Here is a 16,243-nt window from a genome sequence, read left to right on the forward strand (position 1 = left end):
AGTGGCCAATTGACGACATTGGTATGTTGGTGGATTTGTACAAAACACAGGGCACAAAAAAAACCAGCACTTTACAGAAGCACCACATGGAGGTTGTCATTTTGTTAAGAATGATTTATGGAGTGGACAAACTTAATTCCTAATTCAAATCAGAAGACATTTGTAGTAATCTTTTATATGTTACAAAATACACAAAAAGTCTCCCTTGTCTCTATCTCACTCATACACACACCAACAGTTATAACATGTGATGTTATAACAGAATAATGTTCTCTCCCTCTTCATTCACCAAAGTTCTTTGAAGTTTTGCTTACCTTCTTTATCAGCAAATAACTGACTATCTGCAATGACTTTTGGCATCTCTGGATTGTAACGAGTTCCCTCTGGAAAAATCACAAGATACATCTGTGGGATTAAAAAAAATATATATGCACATATTTCTAAAATCAGACATAGCATATAATTTCTAAAAACATTAATACAATTTTGGGCTTACACATGAGATTAACATCACATTCCAGATACAGCTGCAAGTATTGGAAGAAAATCAACACTCATTACAAAGCTATAGGAGGCTTACTTTAACTATGTCACATACATTGCTGGTTCATTTGCAATGCTACAGTTTAGGGTTTAAAACTATTTTCAGTCATTAACCCAATTTTCAGGGTTTTATATGTCTGCAGTAAAAAGCCCATTAGGTGATTTAACAAATTTTAAGAGGAAAGATAAAAAAGCCACATACCAAAGGGCAGATTAGGAAATCAATTGAGGAAATAAACAGCAGGAGCAGCTGAGCTAAGAACAAAATTCTTGTTCTCATAATAATCTTTAGTAGTATTCAACTTGAAATACAACGGGAGAATGAACTCTAAATATAAAGTGTTTACTCTTTTCCATTGATATATCACAGGCGATCTAAACTGGATTTTCTGCTTTACCACTGATGTTATTTTTAACTTAAAGTTTAACATAATGAAGAAAGTTATCTCAGACCCCATAATCACCAGAAGGTCTATTAGTTGACCAATATAAATTCCACAATGTTAAATGACAATGCTGCATACCTTTGATTGGATTTTCATTAAAATCATACATAATATGCATTGGAAATGCCATGCTATAGCAAAGGTTAACTAGCATGAAATTAAACAGGCTTTTCTTTTACTCAGTGTAAAATCATGTCAGCCAGTTGTGGTTAACCCAAATAGCTGATTTCTCTGGTGTCATAGCAGAGGTGGGTCTTTTGGAAAAAGATTTGAAGGAAGAAAAAAAGGTAGTGGCTTTACAGATAGTCAAAGGAAGGTGTTCCACACATAAGAGCAGTGGAGAAGAAGTTACGGAGAGGTTGGAGTCAGAAGCTGACACCTGAGAAGACAAGACCGGCATCTGTGGAATGAAGTCTTTGGAGGGAAAAGGGATGGGATAAGAGACAGGAATGGACCATTATCGAAGGTCAAAGTTATGAAGAGCCCTAAATGGTAGGAAAAGAAGCTTAAGATTTATGCAGTGGAACTTAGAGAGCAAGTGGAGGTGATATGGTCAAGGCAACATGCAAAAATCTTAGTAGCTACATTTTAAACTAACTGGAGGGAGCAACTTGGGTGGTTTGCAAAAGTGTAGAGAAAGAGGCAACATCTTGATTGTCATGAGAAAGATTTGATTAAGAAAGCTTCAGCTGCATGGACAGAGTTAAAAATAGGATGGAATTTAATTGCAGACAAAAAAGTGACAGGACTTGGATACAGCCTGGATGTGTAGAGGAAAAGAGGAGGAGGAGTCAAAGATGACACCAGTCCAGAGTGACAGGGAGTAGAGTGGTCATAGTCATAGCATCATAGGACTCGAAGGACCCTCAGTAAGTCATCTAGTCCAGTCCACTGCACTGAGGCAGGACTAAGTATTAGGCCATCCCTGAGAGGTGTTTATCTAACCTGTTCTTAAAAACCTCCAAATCTCAGGTATTCACAACCTCCCTGGGTAATTTGTTCCAGTGCTTAACTACCCTTACAGTTAGGACGTTTTTTCCTAATGTAACCTAAATCTCCCTTACTGCAATTAAAGCCCCCTACACTTCTTGTCCTGTCCTCAATGGATAAGGACTACAATTTATCACCCCTCCTTTTTATAACAACCTTTTACATACATTAAGATTATGTCCCCCTCAGTCTTTTTTCCTCCAGACTAACCACACACAATGTTTTCAATCTTTCACGAGAACACAAGAACGGCCATACTGGGTCAGACCAAATGTCCATCTAGCCCAGTATCCTGCCTTCCAACAATGGCCAATGCCAGGTGCTCCAGAGGGTATGAACAGAACAGGTAATCATCAAGTGATCCATCCCCAGCTCTGACAAACAGAGGCTAGTGGCACCATCCCTGCCCATCCTGGCTAATAGCCATTGATGGACCTATCATCCATGAACTTATCTTGTTCTTTTTTGAACCCTGTTACAGTCTTGGCCTTCACATCCTCTGACAAGGAGTTCCACAGGTTGACTGTGCGTTGTGTGAAAAAATACTTCCTTTCGCTTATTTTAAACCTGCTGTCTATTAATTTCATTTGGGGACCCCTAGTTCTTGTGTTATGAGAAGGAGTAAATAATACTTCCTTATTTACTTTCCCCACACAAGTCATGATTTTATAGACCCCTATCATATCCCCCCTTAGTCGTCTCTTTTCCAAGCTGAAAAGTCCCAGTCTCATTAATCTCTCCTCATATGGCAGCTGTTCCATACCCCTAATAATTTTTATTGCCTTCTTCTGAACTTTTTCCAATTTCAATATATCTTTTTTGAGATGGGGCGACCACTTCTGCATGCAGTATTCAAGATGTGGGCGTACCATGGATTTATATAGTGGCAATATGATATTTTCTGTCTTGTTATCTATCCCTTTCTTAATGCTTCCCAACATTCTCTTCACTTTTTTGACTGCTGCTGCACTTTGAGTAGATATTTTCAGAGTACTATCCACAATGACTCCAAGATCTCTTTCTTGAGTGGTAATAGCTAATTTAGACCCCATCATTTTATATGTATTGTTGGGATTATATTTCCCAATGTGCATTACTTTGCATTTATCAACATTGAATTTCATCTGCCATTTTGTTGCCCAGTCACCCAGTTTTGAGAGATCCTTTTGTAGCTCTTCGCAGTCTGCCTAGGACTTAACTATCTTGACTAATTTTGCATCGTCAGGAAATTCTGCACTTCACTGTTTACCCTTTTCCAGGTCATTTATGAATATATTAAATAGGACTGGGCCCATTATAGACCACTGGGGGACACCACTATTTACCTCTCTCCATTCTGAAAACTGACCATTTAATTTCTACCCTTTGTTTCCTATCTTTTAACCAGTTACCAATCCATGAGAGGACCTTCCCTCTTATCCCATGACATCTTACATTGCTTAAGAGCCTTTGGTGAGGGACCTTGTCAGGCACTTTCGGAAAATCTAAGTATACCATATCCATTGGATCCCACTTGTTCACATACTTGTTGACCCCCTCAAAGAATTCTAGTAGAGTGTGAGGCATAATTTCCCTTTACAAAAACCACGCTAACTCTTCCCCAACAAATTATGTTCATCTATGTGTCTGACAATTTTGATCTTTACTATAGTTTCAACCAGTTTGCCCAGTACCGAAGTCAGGCTTACCGGCCAGTAATTGCCGGGATCACCTCTGGAGCCCTTTTAAAAAATTGGCGTCACATTAGCTATCCTCCAGTCATTTGGTACAGAAGCTGATTTAAATTATAGGTCACAGACTACAGTTAGTAGTTCTTCAATTTCACATTTTAGTTCCTTCAGAACTCTTGGGTGACTTCCTGAGTCCAAGGATTGGGTTTTTTTTTTTTTTGCATTTGGGTGATGGCAGTGTTTACCAAGCCAAGGTCAAAGAAAAGCTGTAACCTTGGGAGTTTAATACAAGCTGGGAGTGGCAAGTATTAATTTTTAAAATCCTTGCGGGCCCCTATCTTCTGCACTCAAAGTGCCAGAGTGGAGATTCAGCCTTGACATGGTGGCAGCACGGTGGGATAGTTTTGAACCAGAAGCACAGATCTCAGGATTTTAAAAGGACACATTTTTCCTTTTGGCTGCTTGAAAGCCAGGGATTTTTCCCCCCCCTCTTTCTTTTCTTTTCTTTGCTGCCTGAGGGGAAACAGGCCCACAAAGGGATCGGCCTGCAAAGCCAGGGAGTCAAACAAGCCATTTATTTTCTTTTCTTTTCTATCTTCATGGCAATGAAATAGTTAGGCTAGGGTTGGACCGCCCTGTGCATGAGGTTGAGGTCAGGCACCAAAACCTTAGAAAAACTAGTCTTCCCAAAGTGGCACGCCACAGAGAAGACCGACCCAGATCAAGTCCAGACATCCAGCTCCCTGACGGAAATGAAGGGAGGGGATGGGGGACTGGGAACTTCCCAGGAGGGAAGGGTCAGCCCTCTCTTGACCCAAGATCTAGGTGCCAAGCCGGAGGGATGCTCTTAATCCAGAACGAGTTCTGACTGCAGAAGACAGGGATATTTCTTCCTACAAATGATGCACTTGGAAGCGGAGGAGAGGAACCAGGCGAAGCGCTTGGAGGCAGAAATGCAGGCAAAGCGCTTGGAGGCGGAGCTAGAGCTGAAGTGCTTAGACTTGGAAAGGGCTAAGCTGGGTCCACCAGGTAACCCTAACAGTCCTTTACCGCTCCCCATTCCAAGAAATTCCCCACATACAAGGTAGGCGATGATACAGAGGCCTTCTTAGAAAATTTCGAAAGGTCCTGCCTTGGATAGAACACCCCTATAGACCAGTAAATGGTGGAGTTGAGGCTGCAAATCAGTGGACCCTTAGCAGAGGTGGCAGCTGAAATGCCTAAAGAACACATGAATGAGTACGAACTTTTTAAACAAAAGGCCAGAATTAGAATGGGGTTAATAGCCGAGCATGTCTGTCAGCGGTTCAGAGCCCTAAGGTGGAAACCAGATGTGGCATTTTCCCGACACGTCTGCCACACTGTAAAAAATTGGGATGCCTGGATATGAGGAGCAAGTGTTAAATCTCTGGAAGATCTGTCTCTCCTAGTGCAGCAGTTCTTAGAGGGTGTTCCTGAGGCAATAGAAAGGTACATCGTAGATGAAAAGCCCAAAACTGTAATTGAGGCAGGGGAGATTGGAACCAAATGGGTGGAGGGGCGGAGAAGAAAAAAGCTAGTAGCAGTTGGTGTGGATACCAGAAGGGACAACCCGAGACGATACCCCACCATCTGAGTCAGCCCAAAGCCCCCCCTTGCAAGGAGGAGCCAGGGAGACTCCAGATGCCCTGTTGTCCTACCACCCCACACTCCAACCACCCACCTCGCCCCACCCCTCTCAGCTGGGAGATGCTTTAAATATAATGAGCAGGGGCACGTGAAGGTCAACTATCCCAAGAGCACCAGTCGACTACAACTCATCACCCCGGAGTCCTACCAAGAACCTTAGGGCCCGGATGTCTTGCAAATACCCCCAGAGCGAAGGGAAACTGAGTGTGGGTGGGAGGAAGATTACTGCGTGGATAGACACTGGAGCACAGGTGTCAGCTATCCACCAATCCCTGGCTAACAAAAAGGGTAGGGATGGTAACCCCCAGCCAGGCTAAACAGGTCTCCACACCTAACTCCATTCCTGAGCCTCCTACAGGAACCCAGCCAGAGGTGGTGGAACGAGACTCCAGACCAGCATCTATGGCAGGAGTTGTAAATCCAGTTCCTGGAACCCAGCCAGAACCAGCCCAAGGATTGGAACTGGCGGAGCAGTCAGCACCAAAGCCCATGCTTGCAATCCCACCAGAGTCAGGGGAGCCACCACCAAAGGGCGCCACAGAGTCTGCACCTGCAGCAGCAGCTAGACGGGCGCAAGAGGCTCAACTGGAGCCTGAAATACCACCTAGTGCATCAGCGGAGAGCAGTTAACAGTCAACCGAAACAACCCCATCACCTGCATCGCTCCCAGTGGGACCAGGCCCAAGTCCACAACCCAGCGTCTCCAGCATCAAGGGAACAGTTCCAGGCAGAGCAGGAAGGAGACACAAGGGAGCTTGGATTGTGGCATGGAGCGACCCACCGCCTCTCAGCTCTTCTAATAGGTCCAGGTATGTTATAGAAGTAGGACTCTTATACAAAAAGACTCTTTGTGGTGGGCACAAGAAGGACTGGCATCCTCAGAGACAGTTGGTAGTTCCAACTAAGTATAGGGAAAAGCTCTTGAGCTTAGCCCACAATCACCCTAGTGGCCATAGAATCATAGAATATCGGGGTTGGAAGGTACCTCAGGAGCTCATCTAGTCCAACCCCCTGCTCAAAGAAGGACCAATTCCCAACTAAATCATCCCAGCCAGGGCTTTGTCAAGCCTGACCTTAAAAACCTCTAAGGAAGGAGATTCCACCACCTCCCTAGGTTGCCCATTCCAGTGCTTCACCACCCTCCTAGTGAAAACGTTTTTCCTAATATCCAACCTAAACCTCCCCCACTCCTTGTTCTGTCATCTGCTACCACTGAGAACAGTCTAGATCCATCCTCTTTGGAACCCCACTTCAGGTAGTTGAAAGCAGCTATCAACCCCCCCCCTCATTCTTCTCTTCTGGAGACTAAACAATCCCAGTTCCCTCAGCCTCTCCTCATAAGTCATGTGCTCCAGACCCCTAATCATTTTTGTTGCCCTCCGCTGGACTCTTTCCAATTTTTCCACATCCTTCTTGTCATGTGGGGCCCAAAACTGGACACAGTACTCTAGATGAGGTCTCACCAGTGTCGAATAGAGGGGAATGATCACATCCCTCGATCTGCTGGCAATGCCCCTACTTATACAGCCCAAAATGCCGTTAGCCTTGTCAACAAGGGTACACTGTTGACTCATATCCAGCTTCTCGTCCACTGTAACCCTTAGGTCCTTCCATTCGGTCCCTAGTCTGTAACAGTGAATGGGATTCTTCCGTCCTAAGTGCAGGACTCTGCACTTGTCCTTGTTGAACCTCATCAGATTTCTTTTGGCCCAATCCTCTAATTTGTCTAGGTCCCTCTGTATCCTATCCCTACCCTCCAGCGTATCTACCACTCCGCCCAGTTTAGTGTCATCTGCAAACTTGCTGAGAGTGCAGTCCACGCCATCCTCCAGATCATTAATGACGATATTGAACAAAACCGGCCCCAGGACTGACCCTTGGGGCACTCCACTTGAAACTGGCTGCCAACTAGACATGGAGCCATTGATCACTACCTGTTGAGCCCAACAATCTAGCCAGCTTTCTATCCACCTTATAGTCCATTCATCCAGCCCATACTTCTTTAACTTGCTGGCAAGAATAGTGTGGGAGACCGTATCAAAAACTTTGCTAAAATCAAGGAATAACATGTCCACTGCTTTCCCCTCATCCACAGACCCAGTTATCTCCTCATAGAAGCCAATTAGGTGAGTCAGGCATGACTTGCCCTTGGTGAATCCATGCTGACTGTTCCTGATCACTTTCTTCTCCTCTAAGTGCTTCAGAATTGATTCCTTGAGGACATGCTCCATGATTTTTCCAAGGACTGAGGTGAGGCTGACTGGCCTGTAGTTTCCCAGATCCTCCTTCTTCCCTTTTTTAACGATGGGCACTACATTAGCCTTTTTCCAGTCATCCGGGACCTCTCCCGATCGCCATGAGTTTTCAAAGATAAATGGCCAATGGCTCTCTAATCACATCCGCAAAATCCTTTAGCACCCTCGGATGCAGCGCATCTGGCCCCATGGACTTGTGCTCATCCAGTTTTTCTAAATAGTTCCGAACCACTTCTTTCTCCACAGATGGCTGGTCATCTCCTCCCCATACTGTGCTGCCCAGTGCAGCAGTCTGGGAGCTGACCTTGTTCGTGAAGACAGAGGCACAAAAAGCAATGAGTACATTAGCTTTTTCCACATCCTCTGTTACTAGGTTGCCTCCCTCATTCAGTAAGGGGCCCACACTTTCCTTGACTTTCTTCTTGTTGCTAACATACCTGAAGAAACCCTTCTTGTTACTCTTAACATCTCTTGCTAGCTGCAACTCCAAGTGTGATTTGGCTTTCCTGATTTCACTCCTGCATGTCTGAGCAATATTTTTATATTCCTCCCTGGTCATTTGTCCAATCTTCCACTTCTTGTAAGCTGCGTTTAAGATCAGCAAGGATTTCACTGTTAAGCCAAGCTGGTCACCGGCCATATTTGCTATTCTTTCTACACATCGGGATGGTTTGTTCCTGCAACCTCAATAAGGATTCTTTAAAATACAGCCAGCTCTCCTGGACTCCTTTCCCCCTCATGTTATTCTCCCAGGGGATCCTGTCCATCTGTTCCCTGAGGGAGTCAAAGTCTACTTTTCTGAAGTCCAGGATCCGTATTCTGCTGCTCTCCTTTCTTCCTTGTGTCAGGATCCTGAACTCGACCATCTCATGGTCACTGCCTCCCAGGTTCCCATCCACTTTTGCTTCCCCTACTAATTCTTCCTGGTTTGTGAGCAGCAGGTCTAGAAGAGCTCTGCCCCTAGTTGGTTCCTCCAGCACTTGCACCAGGAAATTGTCCTCTACACTTTCCAAAAACTTCCTGGATTGTCTGTGCACCGCTGTATTGCTCTCCCAGCAGATATCAGGGTGATTAAAGTCTCCCATGAGAACCAGGGCCTGCAATCTAGTAACTTCTGCTAGTTTCCAGAAGAAGGCCTCGTCCACCTCATCTCCCTGGTCTGGTGGTCTATACCAGACTCCCACCACGACATCACCCTTGTTGCTCAGACTTCTCAACTTAATCCAGAGACTCTCAGGTTTTTCTGCAGTTTCATACCGGAGCTCTGAGCAGTCATACTCCTCTCTTACATACAATGCAACTCCCCCACCTTTTCTGCCCTGCCTGTCCTTCCTGAACAGTTTATAACCATCCATGATAGTACTCCAGTCATGTGAGTTATCCCATCAAGTCTCTGTTATTCCAATCACATCATAGTTCCTTGACTGTGCCAGGACTTCCAGTTCTCCCTGCTTGTTTCCCAGGCTTATTCCATTAGTGTATAGGCACTTAAGATAACTCGGTGATCGTCCCGCTTTCTCAGTCTGAGACAGGAGTCCTCCCCTCTTACACTCTCCTGCTCGCGCTTCCTCACGGTATCCCATTTCCCCACTTACCTCAGGGCTTTGGTCTCCTTCCCCCGGTGAACCTAGTTTAAAGCCCTCCTCGGCTGGGGTGAACAGGACCAAGGACCGTTTGGGGAAGTCATTCCACTGGGAGGGAATGGGCAAGGATGTTTCTACCTATGTCCGGTCTTGTGAGGTGTGCCAGATGGTGGGAAAGCCCCAAGACCAGGTCAAGGCCCCTCTCCAGCCACTTCCCATCATTGAGGTTCCATTTCAGTGTGTAGCTGTGGATATTCTGGGTCCTTTCCCTAAGAAGTCACCCAGAGGACAGCTATACATACTGACCTTCATGGATTTTGCCACCCGATGGCCAGAAGCAGTAGCTCTAAGTAGCACCAGGGCTAAAAGCGTGAGCCAGGCATTGGCAGATATTTTTGCCAGGTTAGGTTGGCCCTCCAACATCCTTATGAATTCAGGAACTAACATCCTGGCAGGGACCATGAAACGTCTTTGGGAAGCTCATGGGGTGAACCACTTGGTTGCCACCCCTTACCATCATCAAATGACTGGCCTACTGGAGAAATTTAATGGGACTTTGGGGGCCATGATATATAAATTCGTGAATGAACACTCCAATGATTGGGACCTAGTGTTACAGCAGTTGCTCTTTGCCTACCGGGCTGTACCACATCCCAGTTTGAGATTTTCACCATTTGAACTTCTTTATTGCTGCGAAGTTAATGGGCCATTACAGTTGGTGAAGCAGCAATGGGAGGGGATTACATCTTCTCCAGAAACTAACATTTTGGACTTTGTAACTAACCTGCAAAACACCCTCAAAGACTCTCTAGCCCTTGCTCGAGAAAACCTACAGCATGCTCAACAAGAGCAAAAGGCCTGGTATGATAAACATGCCAGAGAGCGTTCCTTCAGAGTAGGTGACCAAGTCATGGTCCTGAAAGCGCTCCAGGCCAATAAGATGGAAGTGTCGTGGGAGGGACCATTTATGGTCCGAGAGCACCTGAGAGACCCTACCCTAAAACCTAAAGTATACCATGTTAATTAAAGCCCTTTTATTCCTGAGAAATCAAGGTTCTCCAGTTTACAGGCCAGGAGAGAGACAACGCTGAGCGGCCTGAAGGAGTCTACTATGAAGGAAAAAGCAACGATGGCATAGAAGAGGCATTTCCATCACCCTTGGGTGTAAGCAGCGACAGCAAATCCAGGAGCTGTGCACCAGCTTCACGCCAATGTTTTCAGCCTCCCTTGGACGGTGAGAATGGGAGTACCACTCTTTGACACAAGTGATGCTCGCCCAATTATTGCCCAAACCTACCGGATGGCTCCTCAAGCCAAAACCGCAATAGAAAGGGAAATCAATTACATGTTACAGATGGGTGTAATCTGCCCCTCTGAGAGTGCACGGGGCTCTCCAGTGGTTCTGGTTCCCAAACCAGATGGGGAAATCCGCTTTTGTGCGGACTACTGTAAGCTAAATGCTGAAACTCGCCCAGAAAACTATCCAATGTCATGCACAGATGAGCTATTGGAGAAACTGGAATGTGTCCAGTTCATCTCCACCTTAGACTTAACTAAGGGATACTGGCACGTGCTGCTAGATGACCCAGCCAAGAAAAGGTCAGCCTTCATCACCCATGTATGGATTTATGAATTTAATGTGTTCTCTTCGGACTGTGAAATGCACCCGCCACCTTCCAGAGAGTGGTAGATAACTTTCTGGCTGGATTTGCGGAATTTGCAGTCGCCTATCTCGACGATGTGGCTATATTCTCTGATTCATGGGCAGAACAGCTAGAACACCTCCAAGCTGTCTTCCAGGGCATAAGGGAAGCAGGATTTAGATTTTGGATTTGTTCTTCTTGATGGTTAGCGAGAGAGAATACAGGCTACCTTTTCAGGAAACAAGTTAAGATTCACAGCTTGCAGTTAGCACCAGCGCCCGTGGTCAACTTTATTTATAAATTAGCATATTGAGTAGATCAGTAACTGCTGAAGAATACTGAATACTAAAGTAATTTTTTCAGTCACTTTTCTGACTGCAACAATACTAATGCACAAGTTGTAGTAATATTAAAAAAATAGTAATAATACCCTTATTTCATGGTGATTATAAAACTGCCCTACAAATTCTTGTGAAAACAGTTATTGCCCTTATGATGCAAGTGCAAAATCTTACAATTATATAAGAAATAGCTCATAGTGAAGTAGCACAATTTAATAGTTTTGTGGTTGGGTTTTCCATTATTTCCCTTTTGCACAGGTACTTAAATGCTTTGCCTATTAAAAATAAAAAGATATGATGCTGGCACAACTGACTATCCATTTCAATGTGGGTTTAGCAAGCAAAAGTGAAATTTCCTAAAAGAACACGGCAATTTAGTAGTTGACAATTTCCAAATTCTAGCAAGAAGTTTTAGTTTACTATACTGTGAGAATTTCTAACACCTCTAAAAATCAAATTCCAGCTCTTGAAAGAAAGCTCTTCTGGTACACACTATTTGGAAAGACTGAAACCACTCTGAGCAGCAGAGACAAAAATGGGCAGTTTATCTTTGCAGCAGTTTAACACAGGAGGCAGTGAGGAGGTAAATTTTTTTTCCATTTTACTCAAGTGTTATTTTTTAAAAAAATAAAAAATGAAGGGGACCACATGACATGAGTAAAAATATATATATGTAACCAAAAGCTGCACTAAACTAAGAGCTGGTCTGCCTTAACTCCATTCCTGTTTTCCTTGAACTCTCAAGTTTCTTTGTTAATGGAAGCAGGCATTACTCCAGAAAGCCTAAACATTAATCATTTTGATTCTTTTGTTAAAGCTGTAGGTGAAAATGATAAATAATAAAGTGATCCCAAGTACAGATTCCCCCATCTCTCTCAATCTGCAAACAACCCTTTCCCTGACAGTTAAAGAAATGAATAAGATAAGATTTTGTAGAAACACTAAATAAAAGGGTTTGTTTTATTTTTTGCATGTTGTCACACTGCTTTTCTGCCCTGACTGCAGCATTGGGTAAACAAATTATTATTCTGGAAGGTCTGCCATTATTTGTCATGTCAAGGTATATAGCAATATCTATGCTTGCGCTAAATTCATTGGCACATAAGCTCTGTCTGACTAAAAGGTATTCCATTAAAAACAAAATTTGATGTCTTGTGGACATGTCATGTTAGATTTCAGAACTACCAAGTACCTTCATGAATAGTTAATGTTCATGTTAAGTGTATAAAGCTATCACTTTCTTATTTCAATATATTAATTGTAGATTGAAGTGTATTTACAACATCTTATTTAAACTATTCTCAGAGTAGATAATGGAAACTTAAGTCTCCTTTGAAATAATGACTCAGTAGCACTGCTTCTTTTATCTTAACAGATATGAGCATTTGGTTTAGTAAGTATAACCTTGACAGTTCTATTTCAGTCTGGTAAACTTACATTCTCTTCTTTGGTTGGAAAGAAGTTTATAAAACAGTACACCCATTTCTATGTTGGCTACGCTGATCAGTTCACACCTAACACCATCGCTGAAATGCTGGAACAGTCCCAATTTCACTTGAAAACCATTTTCAAAAGTTCACTAAGAACAGTTGCATGGGTAAGTGCTACTTAGTGTTAGAAAACTTTGCAGAACAATGCCCTCCATCAACATTTTGAGATTGGGTCGGGGAGCATCTCAGTCTCAGACTTTAAGGCCAGAGGGGACCATCACGATCATCTAGTCTGACCTCCGGCACATTGCAGGCCACGGTACCTCACCTACTCACTCCTGAAACCCATAACCTCTGGCTGAGCTACTGAAGTCCTCAAATCTTGATGTAAAGACTTCAAGTTATACAGAATCCACCATTTACTCTAATTCAAACCAGCAAGTGACCCGTGTCCCATGTAGCAGAAGGCGGCAAAAAAAATTCCAGGTCTCTTTTTGTTTGGCTTATGAAGCCAAATTTCTTAAGTTTCCTCTCATAAGCCAGGTTCTCCATTCCTCTGATTATCCTAGTAGCATCTGTTCCAGTCGGAACTCAACTTTCTTAAACATGGGAGACCAGAATTGCACACAGTATTCCAGATGAGGTCTCACGAGTGCCTTGTACAATGGTAACAACGCTTCCCTTTCTCTACTGGAAATACATGCACCCTAGGTTTGCATTAGCCTTTATCATGGCTGGAGTAATTGGGGAAGGGCGGATTGTCTGTGGGGTGTGACAGTTCACTAAGGTTTACAAATGGATCCTGAGCCCAAAAAAAGGTTGAGAACTCCTGCTTTATATCAATAAAAAGATCCCAGAAGTGAATAGAGAGTCAGCGAATCAACTGGAGCACCAAAGCAAAGCTTCCTATGACTATCACCAACCAATCAATAAATAAGCAGTTGAATAACGTACCAGCTATAACTTTTGAGTGAACTTCAAGAGTCATGCCATGTAGAGAACTTTACAGTAATTCAGCCTGTATTTAGTGTGTGTTTTTTGACTCTTTGATTTTCCTGAACCTGTTTTCATAGCTTTAGAATACTTCAAATGAGACAGGCCATTCATACTAAAAGTTTAAGACATGCTGCCATGACATCCATCAAGGTATTCAGTAATTATTTATATTTTATATTCACCTAAACAGATTAGGCGGTGTTGATTAACACATTTGCCACTGTGCTCACCGCTAAATGTACAATATGTTAAGCCATTTCAGAAATGCTAGTAATCTCTGATGGATTACTAAAGAGGATTCTGAAGCATAATTTTGTTTAAATGATATGGCAGTGTCACTCAAGCTCCACCCAACTCCAAGGATTAAGTGAATTTGGGGGAGATGGTTGGGAGATGTCCAGGTAATCTCCACGCCAGAATTTAACATTGAGAAGGAAGAAAACAAAGTAAGAAAGGATACAGCCTTGGGTATGAGAATGGACGTAAGGAGGAAGAGTAGTGTAGATACCAATCTAACAGGTGATACTGGCGGTAGAATGTCTGTGCCTAATCGGGTAAAGAATATCAGTGAAGCCAAACAGCAAAAATTAAGATGTTTGTACACTAACGCGAGGAGCCTAGGTAACAAAATGGAGGAACTAGAGCTACTGGTGCAGGAAGTGAAACCAGATATTATAGGGATAACAGAAACATGGTGGAATAGTAGTCATGACTGGAGTACAGGTATTGAAGGCTATGTGCTGTTTAGGAAAGACAGAAATAAAGGCAAAGGTGGTGGAGTAGCATTGTATATCAATGGTGAGGTAGACTGTAAAGAAATAAGAAGTGATGGAATGGATAAGACAGAGTCTGTTTGGGCAAAAATCACATTGGGAAAGAAAGCTACTAGAGCCTCCCCTGAGATGGTGCTTGGGATGTGCTACAGACCGCCGGAATCCGATTTGAATATGGATAGAGACCTCTTTAATCTTTTTAATGAAGTAAACACTAATGGGAATTGTGTGATCATGGGAGACTTTAACTTCCCAGATATAGACTGGAGGACAAGTGCTAGTAATAATAATAGGGCTCAGATTTTCCTGGATGCGATAGCTGATGGATTCCTTCACCAAGTAGTTGAAGAACCAACAAGAGGGGATGCCATTTTAGATTTGGTTTTGGTGAGTAGTGAGGACCTCATAGAAGAAATGGTTGTAGGGGTCAACCTTGGTTCAAGTGATCATGAGCTAATTCAGTTCAAACTAGATGGAAGGATAAACAAAAATAGATCTAGGACTAGGGTTTTTGATTTTAAAAGGGCTAACTTTAAAGAGGTAAGGAAATTAGTTAGGGCAGTGGATTGGACTGAAGAACTTGTGGATCTAAAGGCAGAGGAGGCCTGGAATTACTTCAAGTCAAAGTTGCAGAAACTATCAGAAGCCTGCATCCCAAGAAAGGGGAAGAAATTCATAGGCAGGAGTTGTAGACCAAGCTGGATGAGCTAGCAGCTCAGAGAAGTGATTAAGAAAAAGCAGAAAGCCTACAAGGAGTGGAAGAAGGGAGGGATTAGCAAGGAAAGCTACCTTATTGAGATCAGAACATGTAGAGATAAAATTAGAAAGGCCAAAAGCCATGTAGAGTTGGACCTTGCAAAGGGAATTAAAACCAATAGTAAAAGGTTCTATAGCCATATAAATAAAGAAGAAAAAAAGAAAGAAGAAGTGGGACCGCTAAACACTGAGGATGGACTGGAGGTTAAGGATAATCTAGGCATGGCCCAATATCTAAACAAATACTATGCCTCAGTCTTTAATGAGGCTAATGAGGAGCTTACGGATAATGGTAGGAAGACAAATGGGAATGAGGATATGGAGGTAGATATTACCATATCCGAGGTAGAAGCCAAACTCGAACAGCTTAATGGGACTAAATTGGGGGGCCCAGATAATCTTCATCCAAGAATATTAAAGGAACTGGCACATGAAATTTCAAGCCCATTAGCAAGAATTTTTAATGAATCAGTAAACTCAGGGGTTGTACCATACAACTGGAGAATTGCTAACACAGTTCCTATTTTTAAGAAAGGAAAAAAAAAAAGTGATCCGAGTAACTGTAGGCCTGTTAGTTTGTCATCTGTAGTATGCAAGGTCTTGGAAAAATTTTTGAAGGCGAAAGTAGTTAAAGACATTGAGATCAATGGTAATTGGGACAAAATACAACATGGTTTTACAAAAGGTAGATCGTGTCAAACCAACCTGATCTCCTTCTTTGAGACGGTAACAGATTTTTTAGACAAAGGAAACGCAGTGGATCTAATTTACCTCGATTTCAGTAAGGCATTTGATACAGTTCCACATGGGGAATTATTAGCTAAATTGGAAAAGATGGGGATCAATATGAAAATTGAAAGGTGGATAAGGAACTGGTTAAAGGGGAGACTACCACAGGTCATACTGAAAAGTGAACTGTCAGGCTGGAAGGAGGTTACTAGTGGAGTTCCTCAGGGATCGGATTTGGGACCAATCTTATTTAATCTTTTTATTACTGACCTTGGCACAAAAAGTAGGAATGTGCTAATAAAGTTTGCGGATGACACAAAGCTCGGAGGTATTGCTAATACATAGAAGGACCAGGATATAATACAGGACGATCTGGATGACCTTGTAAACTGGAGTAATAGTAATAGGATGAAATTTAAT

General features: G+C 43.0%; 1 protein-coding gene across 1 annotated transcript in view; it reads right to left on the bottom strand.

Moving 5' to 3' along the window:
• The window catches only part of AGPAT5 (1-acylglycerol-3-phosphate O-acyltransferase 5), a 128,528-nt gene that overhangs the window by 55,506 nt on the left and 56,779 nt on the right, over nucleotides 1-16,243 (bottom strand). Inside the window, exon 5 of the mRNA XM_034766359.1 lies at nucleotides 315-405. Within this exon, the coding sequence (XP_034622250.1) occupies nucleotides 315-405 (91 nt within the window). The remainder of the gene's footprint in view (nucleotides 1-314; nucleotides 406-16,243) is intronic.

The sequence above is a fragment of the Trachemys scripta genome, chromosome 3, assembly GCF_013100865.1.
Source record: "Trachemys scripta elegans isolate TJP31775 chromosome 3, CAS_Tse_1.0, whole genome shotgun sequence".
NCBI classification, from domain to species: domain Eukaryota; kingdom Metazoa; phylum Chordata; order Testudines; family Emydidae; genus Trachemys; species Trachemys scripta.